Here is a 15,590-nt window from a genome sequence, read left to right as displayed (position 1 = left end):
CTTTTATGTTACTACCTGATATTATTAGAAAAAAATGCAAGTATATAAATAATCTTACTAAATTATTTTGGTATTACTTCATGAAATTGCTTCACCCACACTTGTTGCTGCTATACATAACTAGAATATAAAGTGCTAAGTGCTTTCAAGTGAACCCTTTTACATTATATGAAACTTATCTAATATTTCTTTAACTTGATTTTAGTCCCTCCCCCAAATAATGTGATTTTGTTCTTACCTTACAATTTCTTCCATTTGATGAGTTATTATCATTCGTCCCATGAATCTATCAAAGAATTCACCATGTCACAAAAAAACCCAAATATGTGTTACTTATGACATTAATAGGTGGAAAACTTTAGATACTTTTGGCACTATTCTTATACGTGAAACAAACCAACCTTTTCTTTTTATGAATGGTCCAATAATTATGTTAGAAATTATAAAAATCAATATTTACCAGTCATTAAGCTCTAACAATTCTTGCCATCCCACTCCAGCTATGAATGAGGTAATGAATGTAAAAATGTTTTAAAAATGGTGATATAAATGTTATATGTTATTACCATTATTAGTTTTATCATCATGAGAATTTATATTTACTACATAAGTATACATTATTTAGCCAACAATGAATGCTCACATATTTCATCACAGTTTATTAAGTAAGCTTCCTGTGATTAGAATCACTCATTTACTTATTCATGCATTCATTCATCCAACAAATATTCATTGAGCAACTACTATGTGTGAATTAAGCGGTGGGACTAGAGTAGTAAGCAAAAACCTATCAGTGAACTCCAAAGCTTCTAGAATAGGTGGCTTGTTATCAATGAATTTTCATAATCTGGCCTTTCAGTTCCAAATTCCACTACTTAAACAGCTCCATAGCACAGTCAATTCAAATGAACAATTATTTTCTACTACAGTGAGAAGTAAATTTTGAGTTGAAGCAAATTCTAGACAGAGCTTCATGTTAATCATTTAACTAGGCAAGGCAATATTAAGCATTCCCTTTCAATGTGCCCTATTATTTCTCCCGTTTCCAGGTCACAGATGGTTTATCCCTTTGGCTTCATTGTTTCTTGCTAATCTCTTACTTCTGCTTCATTCAACTGTCTGTATCAGGGAAATGCACTGCTGTATTTTCGTGTTTTTTTTAATCTCCACTTAATGGATTTTATGTAACCTTAGGCTTTTATATATATAGATATACACTCAAACACACACATTTCATAAAATGATTCAGAAAATATAAAAAGGATATCAAAAAGGAAATACCATTACAGGTAATCCCACCACTCAGATACAAACACTGCTATTATTTTGGGATATGTTTTCCAGGCTTTTTTCCATACACATATAAATATGTATCTTAACAACAAAAATGGGACCATACCTTAAATACTGTTGGTAATACCCTCCCCCACTTAACATCAGTTACTGAGTAAAAGTGAGTTTAGTATATCACTTTAATAATAAAAAGTTGTTCCTATTTCACAGCCCACAATAATTAGTATATCACTGAAAGATGACTTACACTGTATTTAGTAAATCACAACATTAAAAGGAATTCATTCTAAGTGAACACAAAGACAGAGCCCTTGCCTTCATAGAGTACGTGTATACAGAGTTCTTTTCTTCTAACGAAATAAACTTACTTCGCCCTAGCCAGTTTGGCTCGGTGAATAGAGCATTGGCCTGCAGACCAAAGGGTCCTAGGTTTGATTCCAGTCGAGGGCACATACATCAGTTGCAGGGTCCTCCCTAGCCCTGGGCCCTGGTTGGGACTTGTGCAGGAGGCAACCAATCAATGTGTTTCTCTCACATCGATATTTCTCTCTGTCATTCCCTCTCTTTTCTACACTCTCTAAAAAATCAATGGAAAAATATCCTCAGGTGAGGATCAAAAAAATAATATTAATCTTACTTCTCCTATAACTACTATTATTGTTATAAAATTTCCTATTATAGTGATAAAGCCAGTTCATATAGAAATAGAAAGTAATGGAAAGAAATGTCTGAATAAAAGAGCACTGTTTTGGAATTAACACTTTGGATTAGAATTCTGGCAAATTCTGCTTTAGCCTTTTTTCCCTTTAATGTATCTCTCCACTACCTTCTCTTCAATAATGTCTTTAATTAATTTCATTAATTTAATTAGCTAATTTAATTAGCTATGATGGTAAAAATGAGATCTGTAAACAGGACTTAAAATGAGTAGGTTGACTATCACACCATACCTATACAAGTCTGCTTCTGGTTGCTGACATTCTATCACAGCTACAAGAGTATCCAAATTAGCAACTGTTCGTAATACTGTTGTTTCTGGAACTGCCACATGAGTCTAAAAAACAACAACAAGGATTAAACTGCACTTTCAAGATCTAAATGGAACCCTACATATCATCTATTTACAGTAGACATACAATATTACATAAATTGTAATATAATCAGGTGTACAACCGTGATTAGACATTTATATAACTTACTAAGTGACCCCCTCTGATAATCTAGCAACCATCTGGCACCATATATACATATATATTCCCTATGCTGTACTTTATAGCCTCATCTATTTCAAACCTCCCTTATCTAAAAAAAACACCAAAATATTAAAATATTTTATTTTTCCTAAAAACATTTCCCATTTTTCTTTAACTTGACTAAACCATGTGAGGCTACCCTTGAAATAAATATAAAACATTATTTCTTTTAAAAAACTTAGTGATTCTTAAAATTTTCAGTAATTTAAAAATATTTCGCCTTTATCAGGTCAAATTTTATTACCTTAACCAAAGGAAAATATCACTATAATCCAAATGCATTTTATACACATACAAACCTTTAGGTTAGTTTCTCCATCCAAACTAGCAGTTGTAATGTGACAAGAACCATCGGGTCGATCTGAGGACAGAAGCACCAAATCTGCAGGGAAGATTTCATCTTTGGCTATTCGAACAATATCACCCACCTATGAAGAATTTTGGGGAGAGTGAATATACCAATTTTAAAAGGCAAGGACTAATTGGATTCTAAACAAGTAGTCTATCACAATATTTTAATGTAGAAAAGCAGGCTTTTAATAAAATTAATCAGATTAAAGTTTGTGACATCAAAATATAATTGATATACATTATTTACTAAATGCATACCCGGATGTTTTTTGATCTCGTTTTTACAAGGCCACCACTTCGAACAACATAAACAGGAGCTCCATTTACTTCATTATCTGAGTTATGTCGTAACCAATCTTCATACCCCTGTAAATGTCAAAAGAATAAAAATGTGCCCTTTTTAGTATAATTAGGAGATATATTTTTTATTGTTGACAGATGTCCCCTATCCTCTCCTTTGCCCATTTCTACCCAGCCGCTCCCCTCCAACTCCCCTGTCCTTCACCACACTATTGTCTGTGTCCATGGGCTATGAATATATGTTCTTTGGCTAATCTCTTCACCTAATTAGAAGATATTTTTATCAAATGAGAAAAAGAAACATAAAAATCGCCCCCAAACATTTGATTCACCAGAATTATATTAGGCTATTTTGATGCATATACTCATAAAAACTTGGTTTCATTACATACATTTTTCTTATTTTCACAGTATCTCTCCGTTAATCTTTCTCAATTTCCTTATGAAAGCCTCCTTCTGTCATCTTTATGGGCCCTTTTTTCACCCTTCACTTTCTCACTACAAGATTTCTTATATACCTGTGGTCTTCAAAAATTTCTGAAATTTTTATCTCCAGTTCACATCTTTCTTTTAGACTCTAAACTTGAATATCCAACTGTATTCTTAATATCTCCATTTTGATATCTAATATACTGAACATTTCAAAACTAAACCTATGATGTTATCTTCTAAATCTGTTGCATTTTCAATGTTATCCATCTTGACAAATGACATCACCATCTACTAAGCTGCTCATACTAGAAATCTGGGGAGTCACTTTTTTATTCCTACCTTTCTTTAACACCTAGTCAATCAGTAAGTTCTGTTGCTTCTACATACAAATGATATTTTAAACATAAAATATAAATTTATGCAGCCAGTCTGATGTGGCTCAGTCGGTTGGAGCATCGTCCCATATACCAAATGGTGGCAGGTTCGATTTCTAATGAGAAACCTAGACTTGGTGAGTGCAAGAGGTTTGCAATGTTTCCCTCTCCCTCCTTCTTCTCTCTAAATATATCTATAATAATAAAAGCATAATATGCTACACCTTCCGGAAGAAGCTGGGGCTGCGAGGGAAGCCCGGGCCCCGGGTGCCATAGGGAAGCTGGTGCCGGCAGCCAGGGCAAGGAAGGCCTACTCTTGCATGAATTTCATGCATCAGGCCTCTAGTATCAACACTAATAAAAGAGAAAAATGGTAATTGGCGTACTAGCTACCCTTTTCATTGGCTAATCAGGGCTATATGCAAATTAACTGCCAACTAAGATTGGCAGTTAACTGCCAACAAGATGGCGGCTAATTTGCATATGTAGGCACAATGCAGGGAGGCGAAAGGGAAAGCAGGAAGAAGCCCCCTGCCACTGACAGTGATCGGAAACCCAGGGGGGAGCTAAGAGCTGGGGGGCAGGGCAAAGGTGGCCCTGGGGTCGCCTTTGCCCTGCCCCCCAGCCATGATCGGAGAATCAGGTGCCTTTTCCGCCCTGGCCAGTGATAGCAGGAAGTAGGGGTGGAGCCAGCGATGGGAGCTGGGCACGGTCGAAGCTGGCAGTCCCGGGAGCTAGGGGTCCCTTGCCTGGGCCTAAAGCAAAGCCCACGATTGCGGGGCCGCTGCAGCTGTGGGTCCCCGCTGCCTGGGCCGGACACCTCAGCCAGAGGCGTCAGGCCTGGGCAAGGGGCCGATCCTGTGATTGGAGAGTGATGGGGGTCAACGCCTGAGGGCTCCCAGTATGTGAGAGGGGGCAGGCTGGGCTGAGGGACACTCCCCCCCCCCCCCACACACACCCAGTGCACGAATTTCGTGCACCGGGCCCCTAGTATATATATAAAAATTCATACAGCATTATTACAGACAATAAATAGAAAAAAGAACACATTTTAAAACTGATGTTGAATTATTTTACTTTCTTAAACACTAGACCAATAGAATTATTATTTGTACTTCCAAAAAATATGGTAGGGTATGTGGATCATCATTAAAAAGGGAAACAGACATAAGCATTTCACAAAGACTAAGTGGGACGTCTTGTGTTATTTCAAAGAAAATTCAAGAACTCAGAGGTATAACACAAGATAACAAAATGGTAACTGATAGCATTAAGTGATAAAAGAACAGAATGTGTTGTGTTCTATGCTAACATTTGTGGGGAAAAAATGCTTACCTTTGAAAACACTCTGTATCAATATCTGGACTAATGTACAAATAATGGCTCCCTCAGGGGAGGAGAACCAGGAGACGCGGGGGGGGGGGGGGTAGGAGTATAAATGACTTTTATTATATGAGATTTTGTACTTTCTATTTTTTAAAACATGTGCATCTATTACCTGAAAATATTAGAACACTATAACATATAAAGCAAATATTAAAAATTACTTCAAGATATTTTTTTCAGGGAGAAACCTTTTGGGAAACCATTCTTAAAGTATTTAAATGATGCAGCCCTAGCCAGATAATTCAGTTGGTTAGAGCATCATCCCGATATGCCAAGGCTGCCGGTTTGATTCCTGGTCAGGGCACATACAAGAATCAACCAATGAATGCATAAATAAGTGGAACAACAAATCGATGTTTCTTTCTCTCTCTAAAAAAAAAAAAAAAATTATGCTGGCCCCACTGAAGATGTGGTATGCCAATTTTAAAGAAATTTAATGGAAGGTCAAAACTTTTTTTCTGAAACTGTCAAAAAAATAGTTCCTTTTATAGCCAGATGACATTAATAATAAAAACATTATCATTTACAACACAAGTTCACAAATTTTAATCCATTCAACATATTACTGCCAGATTAATCTTTCTAAAACATTGTTTTAATTCGCTATCCTGTTCAAAGCCCCCTCAATAACTCTCCGATGCTTAGACCAAAGAATCTTCCAGCCTGATTAACTTACCAAGCTACATTTCCAGTATTACTTTTTAGTACTTTCCTACATAGTGTCAAACATTAGTCAGCCATGTCATTTCACAAAAAAGGTCCTGCCTTTCCTTACATTTGGGAATTCCCGTAAGTTGTTTGTTGATACTTTACCTTTTTCACCAATTGTCATCTTACTCTTATTCCAAGTCTCATCTCTAAAAATGTTACTTCCATGAAACCCTCCTTGATTATCCAGACAGTGTTGCATGCTTTCTCTGAACATCTACAGCTCACTGGGTCTGACCACTACCTTACTGAACTATAACTGCTTTTGTGTTTGGGTTTATCTTCCCTACTTCATAGGTTTTATGCTCACAGAAGGCAAAGACTATGATGTTTACCACAGCGCTACACCTTGCATTACATAACTAAAAAAACCTTTACTATGCAAGTATGGTTGGGAGAAGTTAAAAAAACAAGAAAACTAACATCTTTACTCAGAGTATAAAAACTGATAATATAGCTTTTCTTATTTTGATAAAAGGACAAAGGCAGATTAAAAGGAAAGAAAAAGGAAAGACTGGACATGGCAACTTGCATTTGTACAATTTTTCTAAAATTTATTCTACTGATCTATACAAATGGGCAGATAAACCTGAACAGTATATTCTAGTATGTTGTGTGTTATTAAATGAACACAATGTAGGAATAGTTGTTAGAAAAGAGAAAACTCTGAATCCTGATGTTGTAAAGGGAAAAAATCCTTATATATCAAATTTTCTCTTTGAAATTATGACCTTTCATATTTCTGCTTTTGCTTTAGTTGTCAAGAAGCTCTCATGTAAATTTAGGACTTAACTACGTCAACCACTGTAACACAGGTTTGAGGTATAATCTTTCTGCTTTTTATATTACGTGTTTTTATTTAACCCATTCTAAAAGGAGACAGGATGTCAATAATAACAAATATATTTAACTTCTATTTTGCAGATTTTGTTCAGATTTTTCAACTTGGTTAATGGCATCACATTCCAATTTTGCAGATTTTTATCAGCATTTTTCAATTTGGTTAATGGCATCACATTCCAAATAAACCCAGGCTATATTAGGCCACATATATAAACACTAGAGGTCTGGTGCACAAAAATTTGTGCACTTGGGGGGGTCCCTCAGCCCGGCCTATGCCCTCTTGCAGTTTGGGACCCCTTGGAGGATGTCCACCTGCTGGCTTAGGCCTGCTCCCTGGGGGATCGGGCCCAAGCTGGCAGTCAGACATCTCTCTGGCAGCCCGGCAGCCTTTGGGGGATGTCCACTTGCCAGCAGGGAGCAGACCTAAGCTGCAGTTGGACATCCTTAGTGCTGCTGAGGAGGTGGGAGAGGCTCCCGCCACCACTACTGTGCTGGCAGCCATCAGCCTGGCTTGTGGCTAAGCAGAGCTCCCCCTGTGGGAGCGCATTGTCCACCAGGGGACAGCTCCTGCATTGAGTATCTGTCCCCTGGTGGTCAGTGTGTGTCACAGTGACCAGTCATTCCCAGTCGTTCTGCTGTTAGGGTCAATTTGCATATTGCCCTTTTGTTATATAGGATAGAGGCCTGGTGCATGGGTGGGGGCTGGCTGGTTCCTCCATCACTGGGGCAACCAAGCCTCCTGCTTGCTCCAGCTCCGTGGCTGCCAGCTGCCATCTTGGTTGGGTTAATTTGCATATAGTCACTCTGACTGGCTGGTGGGTGTGGCTTAAGGCATAGTGAAGGTACGGTCAATTTGCATGTTTGTCTTTTAATAGTGTAGACTGGGAAACCAGGGTAAGAAGTACTGCAACATTTTAAATTACTTCAAAAAAATACTCAATAGCTTCATTCATTCATTCATTCATCTGTCAAGCAAATTATTTATTGGAGATATAATCAGAGCATGGCCTTGTTCTGGTCACTAGAAATAAACTGGTTTATAAAACAAAGTATCTGCCCTCACAGAGCTGAATATTCAAATGAAGGCAACAGACAAACAAATAAACATTTATTCAACAGAAACAGGTAGCACCAAATGATAGGAAGAAAAAAGACCAGAGGAGAAAATGAGAGAATGACATGGTCAGGAAAATCCCAAGCTATCCCAGTGGAAAAGTTGCACAGTTGTACATGAGTGTTGGAGTTCAGGCAATAGATTCAGGATACATATATATTTGGGAACCATTAACATATAAATGGTACTTTAAGCCACTACCATAAATGAAATTATCTAAAAGGGAACTACATATAGAAAATAGGTCCAAGGGACAAATCTGTGTTACTCTGATGAAATAAATGACATCTGCAAAAACAAGTAAATATGTGACCATATGAAGTGATTTGAATGCTGACTGACAGTTTCCAAAAGAACACTAAAGGAAAATCAAACAGTGAGAGCAGTAGCATGATATTCTGACATACTAGATATATAACGTAATTGTTAAAATATACTACATCTCAGATTATAAAATGTTTGTCAATTTTACTTCCAAAGCAATTTAAACCTTATCCCTAAATCTTATAAAATGAAAATTTATCAAATTTACATAAGAAAATTCAACTAACTCTCTTTCAAGTGGAAGGAACAATTTCTGTATAACTGAGGTCCTGCCAAGATCTTTAGAGAAATGGTAGTTATAAAGACATGACCTTTCTACAGATTCCTTTATTTCTAACTTGACATGTTCATCCAATAATAATCTTCTTTTCTATATCTAGAATTTAATACCAATTCAGGATTTTGTTGAAGCTATTTCCCACTAGGGTACAACTTTACATAAAAATCAACTTAACCAGAGAAAGTGTAACAAGTAGGAAAGCACTACACAATTTTTATTTAAAACTAGAGGCCCAGTGCATGAAATTTGTGCACTCGGGGGGGTGGGGAAGGTATCCTTCAGCCTGACCTGCGCCCTCTCACAGTCCGGGAGACTCAGGGAGCAGGCCTAAGCCATCAGTCAGACATCCTTACACTGCCATGGAGGTGGGAGAGGTTCCCACCACCACCATTGCGCTCGCCAGCTGTGAGCCTGGCTCAGGGCTTCTGGCTGAGTGTCGCTCCCCCTGGGGGAGTGAACTGACCACCAGGGGGAAGCTCCTGTGTTGAGCATCTGCCCCCTGGTGGACACTGAACGTCACAGCGACTGGTCGTTCAGCTGTCTGGTCGATTTGCATATTAGCCTTTTATGATATAGGATCTTCATGCTAGAAGTACATGCTCCACTCCCCATAAACATATCCATTTTGAATTGTATTTTCTTTTCTTTTTTTGTTAATTCTCACCTGAGGATATTTTTCCATTTATTTTTTAGAGAGAGTGGAAGGGATGAGAAGAGAGAGGAAAAAAACATCTATTGCAGAGACACATCAATTGGTTGGCTCCCGCACACTCCCTGACCTGGGCCGAGGATGTAGCCTGCAACCGAGGTATGTGCTCTTGACTGAAATCGAACCTGGGACCCTTCAGTCCTCAAGCTGATGCTCTATCCACTGAGCCAAATCAGCTAGAACTGTATTTCTTTGAAATATTGCCAAACTCTACAAAGATGATTATAATAATTATGTTTCATATATAATTTAGTTTATACATATAAAATGCTTGTTTTGAACGCTTCCTGGGTATGTCAAGAGAACAACATTTTAACAGTGGTAAACATACCATGAATCACCTGAAATATAATAGTGTGGCTTAACTCAGTTTATTTTTACCATATGCAACATCAAAAACATTTGCTGCTTTCTTATGGAAATTATTTTCTCAACAATAGATGTTACCTTGGAGGGACATATTTAGCAACTTGCAAATGACATGGGGAAACAAGAATAGGAAGCAATTCATACCTGTTTTATGGCAGTTACTGTTATCACAAAGAATAATGGAAGTCCACTGGTAATTGGACTGGTAGGTGTATCAATCATAAGCTGGATTTTAAAAAAAAGAATGCAGAATATTATATTTTTATATTGTACATATCATGCTATTAACATCTTAAATCTCAAACATACTAGGAATTCTGAGAACACTATACAAAATGAGTATCATAGTCCAGAGTAAAAATAATAGGAGGGATATATTATACAGTGAGGATAATTTAGTTCAGTTTTACAAGTTCACTTTATTGGCACTTATATGGGGTTAGAATATCTAAATCTACTGGATACCCACAAATATTGTTAGAGTAGACTCAGTCATTTATCTGCCTTCTTAACAGAGAGTACTTCAGTTCTTCCTCAATATTTGCCAAGGAGTGGAGCTACAGCTGCTCTGAATCTCATTTCACACTTCTTCGCCCATCCTGATAAATGCTGAAAAGTCTGTCAGTAATTTTTACGCTGGGATTCAGAATAAACTCACTACTTAGGGAGACAGATCAAGGAATGGGACTAGAGAAAGAGTTTTTCTTCCATAAGTGATTTTGTTAAATCTAGCAGAGCCAGAAAGGGTACAGCTTGGAAAATGATGCTTCAATTATTATGTACATCATACAACTGAGGTTTTAAAAGCTGCTGGAGAAGTAAAAAAATTTCTGCACTAATTATGTTTTGCTAGTTAGAATATGACTCTAAATAATTTACTATTAATGTTCCTTTACACCATAGAGGGCAATTAAATTTGTTCTATTCCACAGAGAAGCTGAATTCCTGATTTTAGCTGGTAATTTCACAAACGCATGTTATGTGACACGGTTAGTATAAATTTCTCACTTTTCTGAGAAAACCAAGCTGATGTTCTACTGATAAAAAAAAAAAAATCAGAAGTTTCTTCTTTGTTCATGAAGAAAAGCAATTTTTAGAAAATAGTAAATGTTTCCTCAAGCTTTAAAGTAATAACTTGGCAAGTGTTTTTTTTTTCTTTTGAAATTCTAGGTTCTACTGAGAGAAAAGTTCAGGGTTCATACGAAAATTCAATGCCACACTGAAAGAGACTGCTAAAGTATTATCAGAAAAAAATAATCTTTTTAAAATAAAATAATAACTATTTTTAAATATTGATTCATACTCAAGTTTCATAAGCTATTCTCTTGATATTTTGATATTAAGAAAAAAAAGCAATGTGAGATGAAGAAACTGTTAAATAGCCTATAATTAATATTGGTTCAAGTTAAAAAAATGGTCTCCTAAACAAAAATCTATTTTCATAAGGATTGTTAAAAATGAAAAAAAGAAAATTATTTTAAATAAAAGTAAAATTGACATTTAAAAAAAAAGAAAAATTCACTTTGTACCAAGATGGCTCTATAGGCAAAAATGTGTCAAAAACATGTGCTGCATATTAAAACCCAAAATATTTATGTTCTGAACGAGCATCTGAAAGATGATGTTATTTTCTTGGCTTTGATTATGGTTATCAGCACCACAGCATATCAATAAAATGAAACAAATAAAATTAATCTTAAAATTCACTGGATAGTTTTTAGAAATTTAGATGTGGTTAAATAATTGTATTCATTGAATATGATGGGTAAGCTCTGCAGAAAAAAAATATGACCCCAAAAGCAAATGATTTAGAACGCTATGTAACTTTTCCCTGACAACGTATTTTTAGAAATTTTATCTATAAATTTAACGATCTATTGAATGATAAAGCTTACCTGAACCAAAAATATAATAAGAAAATAAAAATTTGCCACTCTTCTGAATTGTTCAAATAAATTCTTTGGAACAAAATTCCACACAGTGTACTAAAAAAAAGAAAGAGAAGAGAACAACAAATTAATTTTTAAAAATAATATACACTCTATGGATGGAATAATAAAAGTGAAATCCAATTTACTAAGCTCTTAGCCAAATTCATGTAACTCTTTTTTTAATGATTGAAATTTGTTGGATTTCTTTCTTTCTAAAGTTTACAAAAAAATAATTAAATAAAGTGAAACGCTTCACAATTTGTATGCCATACTAATCTCTGTATTGTTCCAATTTTAGTATATGTGCTGCTGAAGTGAGCACTTGTGTAATTCTTATTTTATTGTTGACTCTATTATAGATGTCCCCCATTTCCCTACCCCATTTGCTCCTTTCACCCTGCCCCAAATTATAGAAACTCTCTGATTTTTAGAGTCTCAAAATTTTATTCTACTCTTTTTCCTTTTACTATTTATTGGCAATTTTAGTATAATTTTTAAAAATAAGGTAAACTGTAACCTAGCAATTTTTCTACTAAATTCTTGATATTTTAGAAGCTGCAGAAGGCAGATATAAAACAACATTAAAAAAAAAAATTGTTTAGCCCTGGTCAGTGTGGCTCAATGGCACTACTGTCAGCTCATGCACCAAAGGGTCTCAGAATCAATTCCAATCAAGGGAACGTACCTGGGTACAGGAGGCAACCAAGTGATGTGCTTCTTTTACATCAATATTTCTCTCCTTTTCTTCCCCTCAGCTCTCCCTTCCACTCACTCAAAAAATAAATGAAAAAAATATCCTGTTGAGGATTAACAAAAAAATAAAAATAAAAAAAACTTTAGATAAATGATCACTGGAATACTCATCAAGAAAATCGCATAAAGGATATGAAAATCTTGCCCAGTTTAAAGTAAAACAGTGAAGCATAATGGTTAAGAACATAGATGGTAGGGGGTTTAAATTGTTCTGGCCTACATCCTAATTCAAGGTCACTAAATGACCTTGTTAACCTCTATAAAAAAGGGACAATAATAATCATATTGTATTTTATAATCATCCTATCTAATAGAAGAGAAACATGGTAATTAGCGTATGACCGCTACCCTTCCCATTGGCTAATCAGGGCAATATGCAAATTAACTGCCAGCCAAGATGGCGGCCGGCAGCCAGGCAGCTGGAAGCGAACATGAGGCTTGCTTGCTTCAGTGACGGAGGAAGCCAACGTTCCCCGCCTGTCTTGCCGGCCTCTGAGCCTGCAGTTTGAAACATTGTAATAAATATAGAAGCTAAACAGCGAGCGGGATCTCAGAGCTGGAGTTATACATTGTTTCGATTATAGAACCCAGCAGAGGCCTCAGAGCTGGAGCCAGAGCTAAAGCTGGCCCAGAAAAGAAAAAAAAAGAAAAAAAGGAGCGGTTGGGAGCTTCAGTCACCCGCAAGCCTGAAAACAGCCCTCAGCCCCTCACCCAGGCTGGCCAGGCACCCCAGTGGGGACCCCCACCCTGAAGGGTGTGTGACCAGCTGCAAACAGCCATCATCCCCTCACCCAGGCTGGCCAGGCACCCCAGTGGGGACCCCCACCCTGGTCCAGGACACCCTTCAAGGCAAACCAGCCAGCCCCACCCATGCACCAGGCCTCTATCCTATATAGTAAAAGGGTAATATGCCTCCCAGCACCGGGATCAGCGGAGCTGCGAGGCCTCCCGGCACCGGGATTAGCGTGACAGGGGGCAGTGCCCAAACCCCCTGATCGCCCTGTGGCTCTGTGTGTGACAGGGTGCGGCGCCCCAACCCCCCCGCCCCCCACACCCAGACCCTGCTCTGTGTGTGACAGGGTAGAGCCATAACCTCCCCATCGGCCCTGCCCTGAGTGTGACAGTTGCGGCGCCCCACCCCCTGATTGGCCCTGCTCTGTGGGTGATAGAGGGTGGTGCCCCAACCCCCTGATCCGTCCTGCTCTGTGTGTGACAGGGGGCGGTGCCCCAACTCCCCTTTCGGCCCTACTCTGTGAGTGACAGGGGGGAGCTCCTCAACCCCCTGATGGGCCCTGCTCTGTGCATGACAGGGAGGAGCTCCCCAACCCGCTGATGGGCCCTGCTCTGTGCGTGACAGGGAGGAGCTCCCCAACCCCCTGATGGGCCCTGCTCTGTGTGTGACAGAGGGCAGCGCCCCAACCCCCTGATTGGCCCTGCCTTGAGTGTGACAGGTGGCGGTGCCCCAATCCCCAAATCGGCCCTACCCTGAGCGTGACTAGGGGTGGCATCGCAACCTCCCAATCCGCCCTGCTCTGTGCATGACAGGGGGCGGCACCCCAACTCCCCAATCGGCCCTGCTCTGAGCCTGACCAGGGGCTGCACCTAGGGATTGGGCCTGCCCTCTGCCACCCGGGAGCAGGCCTAAGCCAGCAGGGCATTATCTCCTGAGGGGTCCCAGACTGCGAGAGGGCACAGGCTGGGCTGAGGAACCCCCCTTCCCCCCCGAGTGCACAAATTTTTGTGCACCGGGCCTCTAGTGTTATATAAAGATTGAATGAGCTAATATATTTACAAAGCAATTAGGAAATAACCTGGCTCATATTAATTGCTATGTGTCTGATATATTATTAATCAACTCATAAGCCTGTAATCTATACTAATTATAGAGGAATATGCAAATTGTCTGGGACGCCATCACAGTAACAGTAACGACCAAGGTTGCATGGGGCGACAAGTCTGGCACGGGGGTTAGTGAGGGATGACCAAACAACTGAACAGCAGGCTGCGTGGAGCGACCAGGCTGGCAGGGAGTGCAGTTGGGGGAGACCAGGCTGGCAAGGGGTGGGGGGCAATTAGGGGTGACCAGGTCGGCAGGGGTGGCAGTAAGAGGTGACCAGGCCCATGGGGGGGCAGTTAGGGGCAACCAGGCCGGTAGAGGGGGGGCAGATGGGGGCAACCAGGCCAGCAGGGGTGGGGGGGCAGTTGGGGGTGACCAGGCAGGCGAGCAGTTAGGAGCCAGCGATCCCGGATTGTGAGAGGGATGTACAACTGCCGGTTTATCGGGCATAACTGGCAGTCAGACATCCCCCAAAGGGTCCCAGATTGGAGAGGGTGCAGGCTGGGCTGAAGGGACCCCCCTCCCCCCCATGTACAAATTTCGTGCACTGGGCCTCTAGTACTATATAATAGGGGCAGGGTACAAATACAGTACAAATTTCACTTGTGTCACTCATTACAACACAACTTCATATATGAGACAGGAAAACACTTTATAAGCACTGTTACGTTACCCTATGTACATTCTCCCAGTAGAATGTAAGATCCCTGAGGATAGGAGTATTATTTTATTTATTGCTCTATCTGGCAATTATACTACTACTTGGCACATAGTTGGAGATCAAAACTTTAATAAAATAGATAAATCCTATATAATAAAAGGGTAATATGCAAATTGACTCTAATGGTGGAATGACCAGAACTACTGCTCAACCAGTCACTACCAGGTGCACTGACCACCTCTTGGTCCCTTTCCCCGGCCGGCAGGCTCCAATTGCCCGATGGCGAACAGAGAGCTGGGGGTGTGTGGCGGCAGGGGGCAGGGCTTGCTGTGGGCAGCTGGGGAAGATGGCCCTGATCGCAGGCCAGGCATAGGGACCATACCTGTACACAAATTTCGTGCGCCAGGCCACTAGAAAATAAATAAACATGGTTGAAATGTTTGGGGTTTATTTCCAGATAACTATCCTGATGTCAAGCAATGAGGCCTTAATTGACAATTCAAGATATTTAAAGAGACATTTTACCTAATTTTATCTGGTGCAATGTAAGACGGTTCTAATTTCTAAAATTGTGTATGTCAAAAATTTACTTTTTAATCAGCTGGTTTGAGACCTGAAACTTCCTTTCCCATATGAGCAATTTATTGTTTAATCCTCAACCAAGGATATGTT

At 39.2% G+C, this 15,590-nt stretch overlaps 1 protein-coding gene across 7 annotated transcripts in view; it reads right to left on the bottom strand.

Annotated features, from left to right (window-relative positions):
- ATP11B (ATPase phospholipid transporting 11B (putative)) overlaps positions 1–15,590 on the bottom strand; it is a 110,257-nt gene that overhangs the window by 62,692 nt on the left and 31,975 nt on the right. For 5 of the 7 annotated variants that reach the window (XM_059687125.1, XM_059687128.1, XM_059687126.1 and 2 more), the window contains exons 3-8: positions 11,632–11,721; positions 9,881–9,961; positions 3,156–3,263; positions 2,846–2,974; positions 2,244–2,347; positions 239–286 (exon numbers count right to left, since the gene is read on the bottom strand). In XM_059687125.1, coding sequence (XP_059543108.1) covers positions 239–286; positions 2,244–2,347; positions 2,846–2,974; positions 3,156–3,263; positions 9,881–9,961; positions 11,632–11,721 — 560 coding nt within the window. Of the gene's footprint in view, positions 1–238; positions 287–2,243; positions 2,348–2,845; positions 2,975–3,155; positions 3,264–4,227; positions 4,346–9,880; positions 9,962–11,631; positions 11,722–15,590 lie in introns of those variants that run through there. The other 2 variants (XM_059687127.1, XM_059687130.1) reach the window with 2 other exon arrangements.

The sequence above is a fragment of the Myotis daubentonii genome, chromosome 3, assembly GCF_963259705.1.
Source record: "Myotis daubentonii chromosome 3, mMyoDau2.1, whole genome shotgun sequence".
NCBI lineage: Eukaryota > Metazoa > Chordata > Mammalia > Chiroptera > Vespertilionidae > Myotis > Myotis daubentonii.
The sequence above is the reverse complement of the archived record's forward strand: the minus strand, read 5'-3'. Positions and strand labels throughout refer to the sequence as shown.